The 12,359-nt window shown below is 45.2% G+C and overlaps 2 protein-coding genes across 2 annotated transcripts in view; one reads left to right on the forward strand and one right to left on the reverse strand.

The window, feature by feature from the left end:
- The window catches only part of EIF3A (eukaryotic translation initiation factor 3 subunit A), a 29,268-nt gene extending 26,784 nt beyond the window's left edge, over positions 1-2,484 (reverse strand). The window contains 1 exon segment of the mRNA XM_030950964.1: positions 2,342-2,484. Coding sequence (XP_030806824.1) covers positions 2,342-2,390 — 49 coding nt within the window. The 5' untranslated portion in view covers positions 2,391-2,484.
- A 2,007-nt stretch (positions 2,485-4,491) lies between these two features.
- DENND10 (DENN domain containing 10) lies at positions 4,492-11,653 on the forward strand. The gene is made up of 9 exons (XM_030951080.1): positions 4,492-4,556; positions 5,059-5,255; positions 6,355-6,434; positions 7,889-8,037; positions 8,224-8,335; positions 8,739-8,839; positions 9,935-10,042; positions 10,618-10,712; positions 11,362-11,653. Exons 1-9 carry the CDS (start codon positions 4,511-4,513, stop codon positions 11,536-11,538), a joined length of 1,065 nt encoding a protein of 354 aa, XP_030806940.1. The 5' UTR covers positions 4,492-4,510; the 3' UTR covers positions 11,539-11,653.
- The last annotated feature ends 706 nt before the right edge of the window (positions 11,654-12,359 follow it).

Below are 12,359 nucleotides of genomic sequence, written 5' to 3' on the forward strand. Positions count from 1 at the left end.
CCCTCCATCCCATAATTTACACTGCTCTTCTATCTCAGAGCTGCTTTTGAGACAATTACCATTGAGCTTTACACTTTATTTATGAAAATAAACTTGAAAGGCAAGTTTGATCCTGCAACAATGCCAGGGCACTCCAAGCACAGCACTCAGTGGTCGATAACCAACTGGACAAAGCACAAAATTAATTTATGTTGTTTTGAAACTTTTAATTAACTCTGGCCAAGCAGGTTCTTACAAGTAAGTCAAATAATTAAGGCTAATTTAAGAGACACTTCAGCAAAAGCACAAAATGAACGTGAAGAACAAAATACAGCACACAATGCCAAGCTCTGCAGTAGGAACTGTAAGTTATGGAAACTCAGATCTGTAACATGTAAACTGTAAAGCTGAGTCCATAAGTAGCTGTAAGAGTTACCTTCTACTAGTTTTGTTCTTTTATACTATTTAAAATGCTAACAGGTATCCAGAGTAGTAACTGAAGCTGAGTGGTCAAGAACCAGCTGATACACATCAACTCACTGCTGCTAACCCCAAATCCTGAATTAAACTCAGTTTTCAATCTGAGAAAACATGTCACTACAAGAGGTGACAAAGATGTCAAGTGCTTTACAGTATCTCCAAGAGTGAGCAGGCTTAGTATCTGCAACAATAAAACACTCTTTAAGGTTGCATTACATCCCTGAGTACAAAGAAATGCCAAATACTAACAATAGCTGAGGGTTGGCCTTGACCTACATTTATCAATTATAAAAACACTTTTCTTACATATCTGTATATACTTAAAATCCTTCATGCTCTTCGTATCTCCAAACATCACCTCTGTATGTTGAAGTCGCTGAGAACATGAAGTGCTTCTAATGCTCACTTGAGCCTTTCTTATAAAACACACACTGAAAGTCTGGAAACTGCACTGAATGTCCCCATTAAAAATGCCAATTTAACATTAAACTGCTTCCTGCAACACACAATCTGCCTTAGGTACGACCTTCCACCCTTTAATATGCTTGGCTGTGGTAAGATTGAGCCCCTGCAGTTTCTAAGTCTTGACACTGCTTGTCATGTTTTCCATTCAGACCACTGAAATTCAGGATTGCCAGCATCTGTCTGGAGAACACCCCCTTCAACTCCACTCCTTCACTTCAACACACCTTAGCAGACTTGTAGCAGTATAAGAAATGTGAACTTAAATACCAGGAAAGCATCAATAACAATAATAAATGAGCAGTTTAAAGTCAATATTCCAGAAATGTGGACTTGCACATCAAATACCACTTCCTCCAACTCAAGAATTTGCAAAGATAAATAAAATTTATACATTATGGTACATGCATCTTTTCCAGTGAAAGGACTGATACAACACATCCCTGAAAGCTGACTGAAGCTGATTTTATCTTTCATCTTTTTATCTTTGTGGGAAAGATTTTTACAATGAATTTTTGATTAAAAATCTTGAGGATGTGCAGTACTTTCACATTTTCTTGTTATACTAAGTACTTGAATAATGCACAGTCGCCAGACCACACAGCCTCTCCTGCTGTCATTTAAAGACCCATAAATCATCTCTAAGTAGTGGATGTCTTTAAGTGTCATCTTTCGATCAGCCCTGTGACAATGATCAGTCTAAATGGTCTTGCTAAAGGCTTAAAATAGGGTACTATAAAAAACAGAAGCGTCAAAGCCATACGTTTGGCCCGAAATGAGCCAGCTGATAAACATAACCAGTCCAGCTTTTATGTGGCAGTCAGCAAACAACGGCTACAGGGCTGAATTGTCTCCCTTGGTCGGTCTTCCAGGGACAAACCAGTGTTACCAGCCCGTGCAGCACTGAGGGAGTTTTACCATTTGCGTTCTCACCGGAGTCACGCGAAGGACGGGATACAACACACGGAGCCCACAAGGGCCCGGGATCGGCCCGGGTGTGCGCTCACCCCGGCAGGGCAGCGCGCTCCGGCCCGCTCATGCCCAGGCCGGCGGGCTGAGGCCGTGCCAGCCCCGGCCGCCGCGGCTCCCCCTCCGCCCGGAGGCGGCCGTGGAGCCCAGGGGAGCGGGAGGCGGGGCCGGGCCCGCTCCCCGCGCCCGCCGGGCCTCCCTCCCCCTCCGCCATGCGGCGCGGCCGCGCCGGCCCTGCCCGGCCCTTTCCCCGCGCCGCCGCCGCACCGCCCGCTCCCTCCCGGGCGGGTGCTCGCGGGCGGCCTCCGCTCAGCGCCGGGGGATTCCGGGTGGGCTCTCCCGGGCGGGCCCGGCCGCGGGGTCCCGGGGCGGGCGCGGCCGGGAGCCGGGGGAGCGGAGCGGGAGGCGACCCGGCGCTGCGCGTGTGTGTGTGGGCGCGGCCCGCACTGACCGTTCGCCCGCTTCAGGGCGTTCTCGGGCCGCTGGAAGTACACCGGCATGATGGCGGCGGCGGCGGCTCCTCACGGGGGCGGCGGCGGCTCCGAGCTCCAGCCAGGCGGCACGCGCGGCCGGAAAGGGAGGGAGCGCCAGGGGAAGGGGAGGGAAAGGGCCCGCGCGCGCCGCCACGGCCGCGGCGGCGGAAGCGGAAACCCCGCCCCGCGCGCGCGCGGGCCGCCCGGCCGGACCGGCACCGGGACAGGGACCGGAGCCACGGGGCATTGGGATCGGGACCGGGAGGGGATCGTGGGGAAATCGAGGAAAAAGCGGGAGGGTGATTGGGACCAGGACCCTGAAGGGATCGTGAGATGGGGTCATGGGCAGATCGGGCCCGTGAGGGGAGCGCGGGGCGAACTCCACAAAGCCCTCTGCCCGGATGAGCCTTAAACGATACCGGGGGACACAGGGGGTTTGCCAGGGCGGCGGTCGGGTGGCGCTGGGTTCTGCGTGAGTGGTTCGCCTGTCTCGCACACTCTGTTATTAGCATTGTTCTTACTGTACGTTTTCCTATTCTTTATCTGCCTCTAGTAAATTGTTCTTAGTCCAACCTGCGATCTTTCCCTTTTTGTTCTCCATCCTATCACACGGGGAGGTGGGGGGGACGTGAGCGAGTGGTGCGTGGTCTGGGGTATTTCAATGGGAACACTAAATTGGGGAATTCTGTTCCTAAACCATGACAGACGTGTGTTTTAGTACAGTATGCATTAAATACAGTCATCACTAAGGTATTTATAGCGCTGAACAAGTGCTTTTCTTGTGTTCATAAAATTAATTAAAAAGTCTGCCGGGTGACTACTTGAGGTCAGGATGGCAGCTGTGCCCACGTCACCGGAGCCAGTGGCTGTCCCTGCAGCCTTCTCATGGGGGCAGCTGTGCTCTCACGGGAACTGCAGGTGTTCTGCCTGTATTTATTGCAGGGCTTGCTGCTGGGCAGCCCACTCCACGTTTTTGGATCTCTAAAAGCCCTCATGACAATTTTGTATCATCTGTCTTGTGTCTTCCTACTAATGTGTTTACTTGATGACTTCATGAAAATCCTATGGCAAGCTGCCATTTAATGTGTTCCCTAGCCAGGTTGGGACAGGCCTGGCCTCTCCCAGAAATTCACACATTTTTTAGCAGCTTCTGATGCTCCTCTGGTTACATCAGGTATTTCAGAAGTTTCTTCTCCTTATCAATATCATGGTATTCCTAGAAACATTTAGGTTAAAAAAGACCCTTAAAGTCATGGAGTCTAATGTTCAGGTGCCACTGTTCATCCAAACTTGCAAATGAGATCACGTTCTTGCAAATGAGATTTACATTCTCAATAAACTTGCTGGTGCACGGAGTTACTCAGGAATAGTTGTTCAGCTTCCATGACTGTTCCTCACGCCACTCAGTCCCCACTTGGGCAGGAGCCAGCCTTTATCCATGCTGTGTAGAAACACAGGGATGGTTTGGGTTACTAAGGGTACAGCTCCTGGCCGTGACTCCAGGAGGTGGTTGCCAGCAGGGCCACCCTCCTTTTGTGTAACATTTCACATGAACTGTGCCCCATGGCTTACAGAGGGCTGCAGAGATGATGATGGCACTGGAGCTCTTCCCTTTTGGGGAAAGGCTGAGGGAGCTGGGTCTGTTCAGCCTGGAGAAGAGACAGGGGTCTCATCCATGTCTGTCACTATCTGAAGGGAGGTGTTAGATGGACCAGGTGGTGTCCAGCAGTAGGACAAGAGGCAGCAGGCAGAAACACACGGAATTCCATCTGTATTATGCAGTGATCACACACCGAGACACTGCCCATGGAAGGTTTGGAGTCTCCCTCCCTGGAGGCGTCCAGAAGCCGGCTGGACGCGCTCCCGAGTGCCGTGCTCTGGGGACCTGCTTCAGCACGGCGGTGGCACCGGCTGAGCTCCATGGTCCCTTCCAGCCTGAACCACCTAGGGATTCTGTGACGTAAACAACAAAAAACGCCCTTTTTTCCCAGACCCATTCTTTTTTCCCCGGTTCGCGCCGGAGAACGGGCGGGCGGGTCCCTGAGGAGGAAGCCGCCGGGAGCGCTCAGTAAATGGCGGGGGGGGCGGAGCGGGGCCGTGAGGGTGGAGCGGGGCCGGGCGGGCGGGCGGAAGGCGGCGGAGCGAAGATGGCAGAGCCGGAGGCGCAGCTGCTGCGGGCCGTGGGGTTGATCGGTGAGGGCCGGGGCAGCTGGGCCGGGGGAACCGGGCTGGGGCGGTACCGGGGCCCGCCGCGGTACCGGGGCCCGCCCGCCGCGCTGCGGCCGCGGGCCCGGGGGTGCCGGCTCTGCCTGTTGCGGGGTTCAGCCGTGCACAACTCGGCCGAAGTGTCTGAAATTCGCGGCTTCCGAGGTTGCTGTTGCGAAATCAGAAACAGGGAAAATCATAAATGAGCTGGTCGGGGTGTTTGTTCCTCAATACCGTGCTCATGTTGAATGTACATTCAAACTTGATGCTTCTTGGACCTCGTGAAGCAGGTCAAGACTAACATTAAAAAAAATAAAACCCGTGTCAGAATTCCTGCCTTAAGGCTTAAACCGTAATGTCAGAACTGGATGTCTAGGGTCAGGGTAAGGTGGAATTTTAATCTGATTCCAGGAAACAAACCTGATTAACCCATCAATTCACTTCCTTGCTGCTGTTTGGCATTCTCACAGTGAACATCTTTCCACCATAGAAAAAGACACCAACGGAGATGCTTTGTGGGTTTGGTGTTATCCGTCCGTAACAGCGGAACTGAGGACTCTGCTGCTGCGAAAGTGCTGCCTTACAGATGAAAACAAACTGCTCCATACGTTTGTGTTCGGCCAGTATAAAAGGTCTTGGTTCTACATCACAACGGTAGAAGTTCAAGATTCTCCAGCCTTGAAGAAGGTACGGATTGGTGGGGTTTTTCAGTGGAATGCAGGGAGGGCTTCTGCAGAGTTCTCTGTGGGTTAAGCAGTGTTTTCCCATGGAGGGAAATGAGAAGGGATTTGAGGTGTTGTGTGCTCACAGATGCAGCTCTGTCCAGGTGTCCAGCCAATCTGCATTTCATTTGTCACCAGGACATGGAATTGCAGAATGATTGAGATACTCAGTCCCCAATTCTTCGTGTTAACATACAAATGCTATTTCATGCTGCTGTTTGTAGTTAATTTGCATTTCAAGTTCAGCATTTTTTTCTCTCTATGGAGTTTGTTTCATAGTGTCCAGAGTCTTGTTCCCATAGAACCTGCTGCCATTTTTCCCCAAAGGATTGAGTTTTGTGGGTACTTTCTTTTCCACTGCATTATTACTGGAAGACAGCAAATATAGTTGTATGTTCTATCTTTTCCCTGATATAAAAATCATTAAACTGTTGGTTAAGTCTGTTCAGTTTTCATGTTTCATGCTATGTTGTTAAGTAGCAAGATAACATGGTAATTTTGTATGCCCACAGCAGAATGTTGCTTGCCTTTCCTTACTCAAAGTTTATATTTTCCATGAAGTAAAATAAAATTAAATGTCACAGTGCTGTCTTCAATAGGTGCAGTGGGAGATGCTATTTCAGGAGAACACGTGAGCCTGGTCATTGTCTGCAGACTTTTAGTCTTGTACTGTCCCAGCCCACAATCATTTGATTGAGGAAGTTAGAGTAGTTCTGTTTGTGGGCCTGCTGTCTGTGTATTTTTTCCAGTCTCTTTCTAAATATATTGATGCTGTCTGCCTCCACAGCCTCCTTTGGCAACAAATTCTGGAAGTTTCCTCCCTGCTATGGAGAAGGAAAATACCTTTCTGTTTTTCAATAACCTCATGTGGTTAGAGGAAAGCAACTCTTGTGTGTAGGTTAAGCAAAAGATAGTCTGTACTAGAGCTGAGTCACATCAGAAGTCCTCTGTCCAGGCCATTCCTGCAGTTAGGAGCTTGGAGCCTTGACAGTGAAGTGACCAAGGCTGTTCCTGTGGGGTCATTAACTGAGCTCTGTGTGTTTCTGTGCCTGTGTCATGTGCAGGTGACCCACTTCTCCATTGTCCTGACAGCCAAAGACTTCAACCCAGAGAAATATGCAGCCTTCACCAGGATCCTCTGCAGGTCTGTATAAAAGCTGGCCTGAGGTTCTGCATGCTTAGATCTTGCCAAAGCGAAAGGTTCAGTTCACTGTGTTGCATTTGTTCAAAAAATTGCTGGCAACTCAGCCCTACAAAGGAAATCCGATTATAAAAATCCTTGATTTGAGCTGTCATATACAGAAAGTGTTGGGTGAATGTCAGATGTTCATTGGGTTTTAATCTGTATCTTCTCCAGACACACCACCACCACCTTCACACTCATTTTTTCTGAGAGTATATTTTTTAAAAAGTGTAAATGTTTGGGAAGATGTCAGCGCTGGATTTAAAGATCACCCTGTGTATGGTGAATGACTTGTATCCCTCCACAACATCTTTGTAAATGCTGCTCGCAGCTCCTCTGAGCCAAGCACAGCACCCAGGGATGGTTTTTGCTTTTCCTATGGAGAAGTGAGAGCCCTCTTCCAACCAAAAAACCTCTTCTCATTTCCTTCTCCTGTTTACTCACTTCCCTTCATGTCCCCATTCTCTTGCTCTCTCTCTGCTTCTTATTGTGCTTTTCCTTCAGTTTCCAAATTAGTTCAATCCCAGTTCTTGATACCAAGAGTATTCCCTGCGATTTTGCAGCTAATTGGGTGAAATTATGAGGTTATTGTGCTCTTGGGACTTACTATATGTAATGCAGACTTGGAAAAGCTTTCAGACTTACCAGTTCTGCAGGGTACTGAAAAACTGAGATGTGTTCTTTTTTGGTGATTTAGATTCACTGTGGATCATGTTTCTGCTGACTTACCAGCTAATACTTCCTTTCAAATCTAGAATGAATTCTTCTAAGCATGATAATAATTGAGTTTCAAATATGCTGTTGCTTTGTGCTATAGCTACCATGGAAAATGGGTCGTTGACAGCTTCAGTGCTATTCCTGAAATATCTTAACCTTAAAAGAGGTTACAGTGTCTCTGTGCTTCCTGGAAGACAGCTGACAATGCATGGTTCTCTCAGGGTGTGCTTCCTCTGTGTCATTTTGGGGTTTTATTGAGTATCAAGGACATGTTTATATTTTTCTTTCATTATTTAGTAAGAGTACAGAAGAATGGTAAAAGATAGTGCATGTAATAACAGGAGTTACTGTGGTAGTTGCTTTTTCATTAAGCAGACACCTTCCAAGTCTACAAAGAATCCTTTGTCTGGACACCTCCCTACACCTTTGGGGTGTGTTTCTATCTTAGTCCATGCTGGTTCATTCATAAAATAGAAAGCTGAAATAAAAATACTGGGTTATTGTAAGTTCTAAAAGACAGATGTGTTTGTGTGCATGTTGGAAGACTTGCACACAGTCAGGTGTCCAGAATAAGAATTATTGCCAACAATATTGCTATTTGTAATACTGATTTTTAATTTTTAATTTTTTATTACATATATATGTATGTGTGTGCACTGATTGCAGTTAAAATAGCAGACTCTCTCCTTTTCACACAGGATCTACCTGAAGCATGGAAGTCCAGTTAAAATGATGGAGAGTTACATTGCAGTCCTCACAAAGGGCATCTGCCAAAGTGAAGAAAATGGATCTTTCCTCAGCAAGGACTTTGATGCTCGGAAGGCTTACCTTGCTGGCTCCATCAAAGGTTAATCTCTGCCACAGTCTCTACTCTGATTTCTTTCTTGCAGCCTAAAGTACAATCTTGTTTTCATGTATGCTTCAAGTAAGCTGTGCTGGCACTGTTACCTGTGCTGTTATTATTAAGCTTTTTTAAGAACGTGATAATATCAGCATAAATATCTTCTATAAAGTAATTTCCTCTCTTTTCTAGATATAGTGTCTCAGTTTGGAATGGAAACAGTTATTTTATATACTGCACTGATGTTAAAGAAGAGAATTGTAGTGTACCATCCTAGAATAGAAGCTATCCAGGAATTTACCAGGTACTTTATCAGTTCCTTCCTTCCCACCCACCCCCAGAAGTCCAACAAATTTTGAACCTTCATTGAGAAAAAGGCCTGTATTTTAAGGGAAAAAAAATCCATCTGCATCCATCCATTTCTGTTCATAGAAATTCTGCTAAATCCTTCTTAAGGTTTAACTGCATGTTGCTCAACTCAGAGAAATTTAATGGTGAATGACTTGTAGAGTGATAAACTCTACTTGCATTGATAAGTAGAAATTTCTACAATTCATATATAAATAAATAAATAAATACATACACACACCCCTAAATAGGATCTAGTGCTTATTGTTCTTTTTCATGGCATTCAGTTTTTACAGTGAAGCTTTAGTTAGTGTAAGTAAAAATGTACTGTGTCTCAAGTTGCACCCTGATCTCCCTAGGACTTTGCCTGCTTTAGTGTGGCATCGACAAGACTGGTCAATTCTTCATTCATATGTGCATCTAAATGAGGAGGAACTGGAAGCCTTAAAAGCCTGCACAGGTAGAGATGATTTCTTAATCAAAAATACCAGGAAAATTCAATGTCAGCTTCTGTTGCTGCAAAGTTTTGCACCAGGGAACTTTGGAGGGGAAAAAAAGGATATTTTGCTATTAATGCTGTTTATCAAAGTTAAACAGAATTTTCTTTGGAAAAGGCAAATCAGCTAAACAAGTATGTGGGAAGATAATCAGTTAATCTGGTGGCTTTGGGTGGATCCACATCAGTCTATCCCTAATCACAGATGCAAAGCAGCCTTGAGACTTGTTTGATGCTTTGATTGGAGGGATTAAAAGTCTTGTTGTACAGAACCAGCTCACTTAGATAAGCAACATTTTCTTCCCAGCTTCTACACATCACTAGTAAGGGAATGTTGGGGTTTTTTAATTCCTAACTCTGAAGTCCCAGACTTCTGTTTTGATGTCAGTGAAGTCTCAGGCTCCTAATCACAGGTGAACTTTACCTGTAGGAGTTTGGTCTGTGTGGCACGGTGCTGTGTGTGCACAGTGCTTAATGCATAATCCAGGAACAGGCCCAAGCTTTATGCAGAGGTTCCTGTGACACATCATGTGGCCATTAAGAAGCTTCTTTATACAGAATATGAGCAAGGAGACTACTCATCTTCAACATTGCTACAGCTCACTAAGCACCTTCCATGGAGAAAAACTGCTCCAAGTTTGCTCATCTGACGTGCTATAAATAAGCAAATCTGCTGGGTTCATTCCTCTGTTCCAGTCTTATACTGACTTTGTGATAAGAAGCTCCAAAGTGGAGATTTTGAGAATGTAATGAGAAAGTTACAAATGAGTAATTTTAGTAGGAAGGGAGGAAGAGAGTTTAAAATGTCAAATTGGTTACTTGGTGATATTGCTGTAGTGTTAGCAGTTAATCCATGCTCAAGGCAGTTTTAGAAGTTGATTTTTAAGCTCCTTGGAAATGAAGCATCTGCTGAGCACTTGTGGAATGACTGATAATATCAAGAGAGCAACCTCTTGGGTCCATTGGATATTGTGTCAGATGCTCTTAGAACAGACTTTAGGACTGTCATTTTTGATTTTATTTCTGAAGATCCTAATCTTGCTCAATTCTGTGCTCTAGGTTACATTGCTGGATTTACAGACTCTGAAGTGAGCAGTAGATCAGACCTCTATGATGTCTATGTGAATTTGGCAGACAGTGAGATTACAGTTTCGCCTGTAGTAAAAGGTTGGTTCCTCTTTATATCTTGGATTTAGAGGCAGTTTACTCCAGAGTTGACAGTAATTGCTCAACCTTGCTGTAGATCAAACAATCTTGATCCTTCTTCCATCCAGGTTTTGAAAAGTCAGTGTGTAAATTTCTGTCTTCATTTTATTGCCACCCTGGAAGACCGGTTAAAGTTGGAATTTGTACAAAGATGTGCTTTGTTTTCCAACAAATGCACAATTGAGATTTCATAACATCCATGTTAGACATGGAAGAGACTTTTAGCTGAATGGAGAGATATATTACATGAGTTTTTAGAAAAACATGGCACTAAATACTTGAAGACTGGGGGTTATTTGAAAGAAAACCTTGTATGTTGCTTATCATCTTGCTGCTCCTTATCACTGCTTTGGGCCACTTCAGAGGTACTGGCTGTTGATACAAGGTTATTGCCTTTATCAACCGATTTCAAATGGCAGTCATGAAAAGATTCCTCAGTTTGGTGTGTTACTCATATGCATTTCTAGGTATCACAAAAAAGGTGATTTTCTGTGTATTTTTATAATTTTATGTGTTTTGGTTTTTTCCTTACACAGAGGCAATGACAATGGGAAAACTTCACAAAGAAATTGGACAACTAATTGTTCAGTCTGCAGAAGATCCAGATAAATCAGACAGCCAAGTCATTAAGGTTAATATTTTATTTTTAAATCTAATTAACCTCTATTGCTGAATCTTGGCAGAAGGAGGGAGTAGGAGGAAGAGTGGCACTGAGATAGTAGTCTCTTCTACCTTCTGCCTTTTTACAAATGAGCATTTTTATTTATCATGCAGGTTTTTAAGGATAACTTACTTAGTTTATATTATCTCTTGTGTAATTGCATTGCTGAAGAAAGTTCAGAAATTCTATTGATTGTAAGACTGGTTTCCCAGTTTTATTCCACAAGGCATGGATTTTGCTCAATGCTTTGTCAATAGTATTGGCAGTACCTTGAAAAGGTCCTGCTAAATATGGCTTCTTAGCTATAAAACCTGATTTTTATGATGATGGCATTTTATCACTCCCTCCCCCATGTAATATTAGACATTTCACAACTGAGTGACTAAGTCACAGAGCTCAGTAAGGTCAGGAGAGGAGTGGTTGTGCTTCCTTTATCCAAAATGGCACAAGAGCAGGCTGAAGAACTGTTACAAGTGGGGTCTTGGTTGTAAATGAGCTATTTATTTACCATTGCTTCCTTTTTTTGTTCTGTATTGATTGTTTTTTATTGTAAGTGTATGTGAAAACCTTTTAAAACCTAACACTATATTCATGGTTGCTTGTTTTTCTGTTCCTTAAGGACATTTCTCTGAAGACAAAAGAAATCTTGGCTACTTTAGCCTCACTTACTGAAGTTTCTGATGGCAGTGAAAAACCAACCCTTAATGCTGAGGCCCTGAAACAAAAGCGATTTCCACCAGCCACAGAAAACTTCCTTTTTCATTTAGCAGCTGCTGAACAAATGCTCAAAATCTGATTTTGATGCACTGCGGTGTTACGGACCAATTCTGAAAAAGCTGTCTCTGCCATCCAGATAGGTATACCTGGTATTTTTTATGAAAAACTAAAGGTATGAGTCAATGTCCTAGTTACTGATGTAATGCAGAATATTGGAGCTTGACTGGGAACATATGGAGACATATTTGGGAGCATTCCTGGTGTCATTATCTCCCCCAACTCTAACTGTGTACCTATGGCTCCTGTATTTCACCCCACAGAGTGAGTGGATATACAAGTAGCACAGGCCAGTGTGTGCAGGCTCCATCAGTGTAGTGGCTGTTTGTCCTGCACATTCCAGAGGCTGGACTTGTCTGCCTGGGCTCTGGATTACAGCTGCAGCACAGCTGGGATGTGCTGATCTCTGCACAGGACACCCTGAACATGCAGCTGCTCTGAGTGCTCCTTCTGGGCTTCCAGGGATGCCAGCCTGGTGTCAGATGCTGCTCTTGCTCTGGACTGCCTGGTACCTGGAAATCCCAAATAAATGGACAAGTTCTCTCTTTCAACTTGAAAGTGTCTAGGTGTGAATAAAGGATGTCTTGGAAAATCTGATGGGTAGCCTTAGTATGAAAAGGAAGGGATATTTTGAAGCTCAGGTGTGAGTTGAGCACCTTTTTTGGGCCTCTTGCCTTAGAGGTTTTCCCTGTTTCACTCCATCCCATGCCTCTGGTGGAGGGATAAGATACAGGATTACTGTGCTTGGAGTGGGGCTTCCTGGGGGTCATGGACAGGTGCTGCCTTACAGCTGGAGTCACTGGAGAAGCTGTTGGGGCTCTCAGCTGAGAAGAGACCTGGCCA

This window comes from Camarhynchus parvulus, chromosome 6, assembly GCF_901933205.1.
Source record: "Camarhynchus parvulus chromosome 6, STF_HiC, whole genome shotgun sequence".
NCBI classification, from domain to species: Eukaryota; Metazoa; Chordata; class Aves; order Passeriformes; family Thraupidae; genus Camarhynchus; species Camarhynchus parvulus.

Excerpts from the sequence above, each read along its gene's own strand:
- DENND10 (XM_030951080.1), top strand. The coding sequence starts at position 4,511 with ATGGCAGAGCCGGAGGCGCAGCTGCTGCGGGCCGTGGGGTTGATCG. Across the intron at positions 6,435-7,888 it reads TTCACCAGGATCCTCTGCAG|GATCTACCTGAAGCATGGAA; the intron begins GTCTGTATAAAA and ends CTTTTCACACAG. Across the intron at positions 8,840-9,934 it reads AGCCTTAAAAGCCTGCACAG|GTTACATTGCTGGATTTACA; the intron begins GTAGAGATGATT and ends TCTGTGCTCTAG.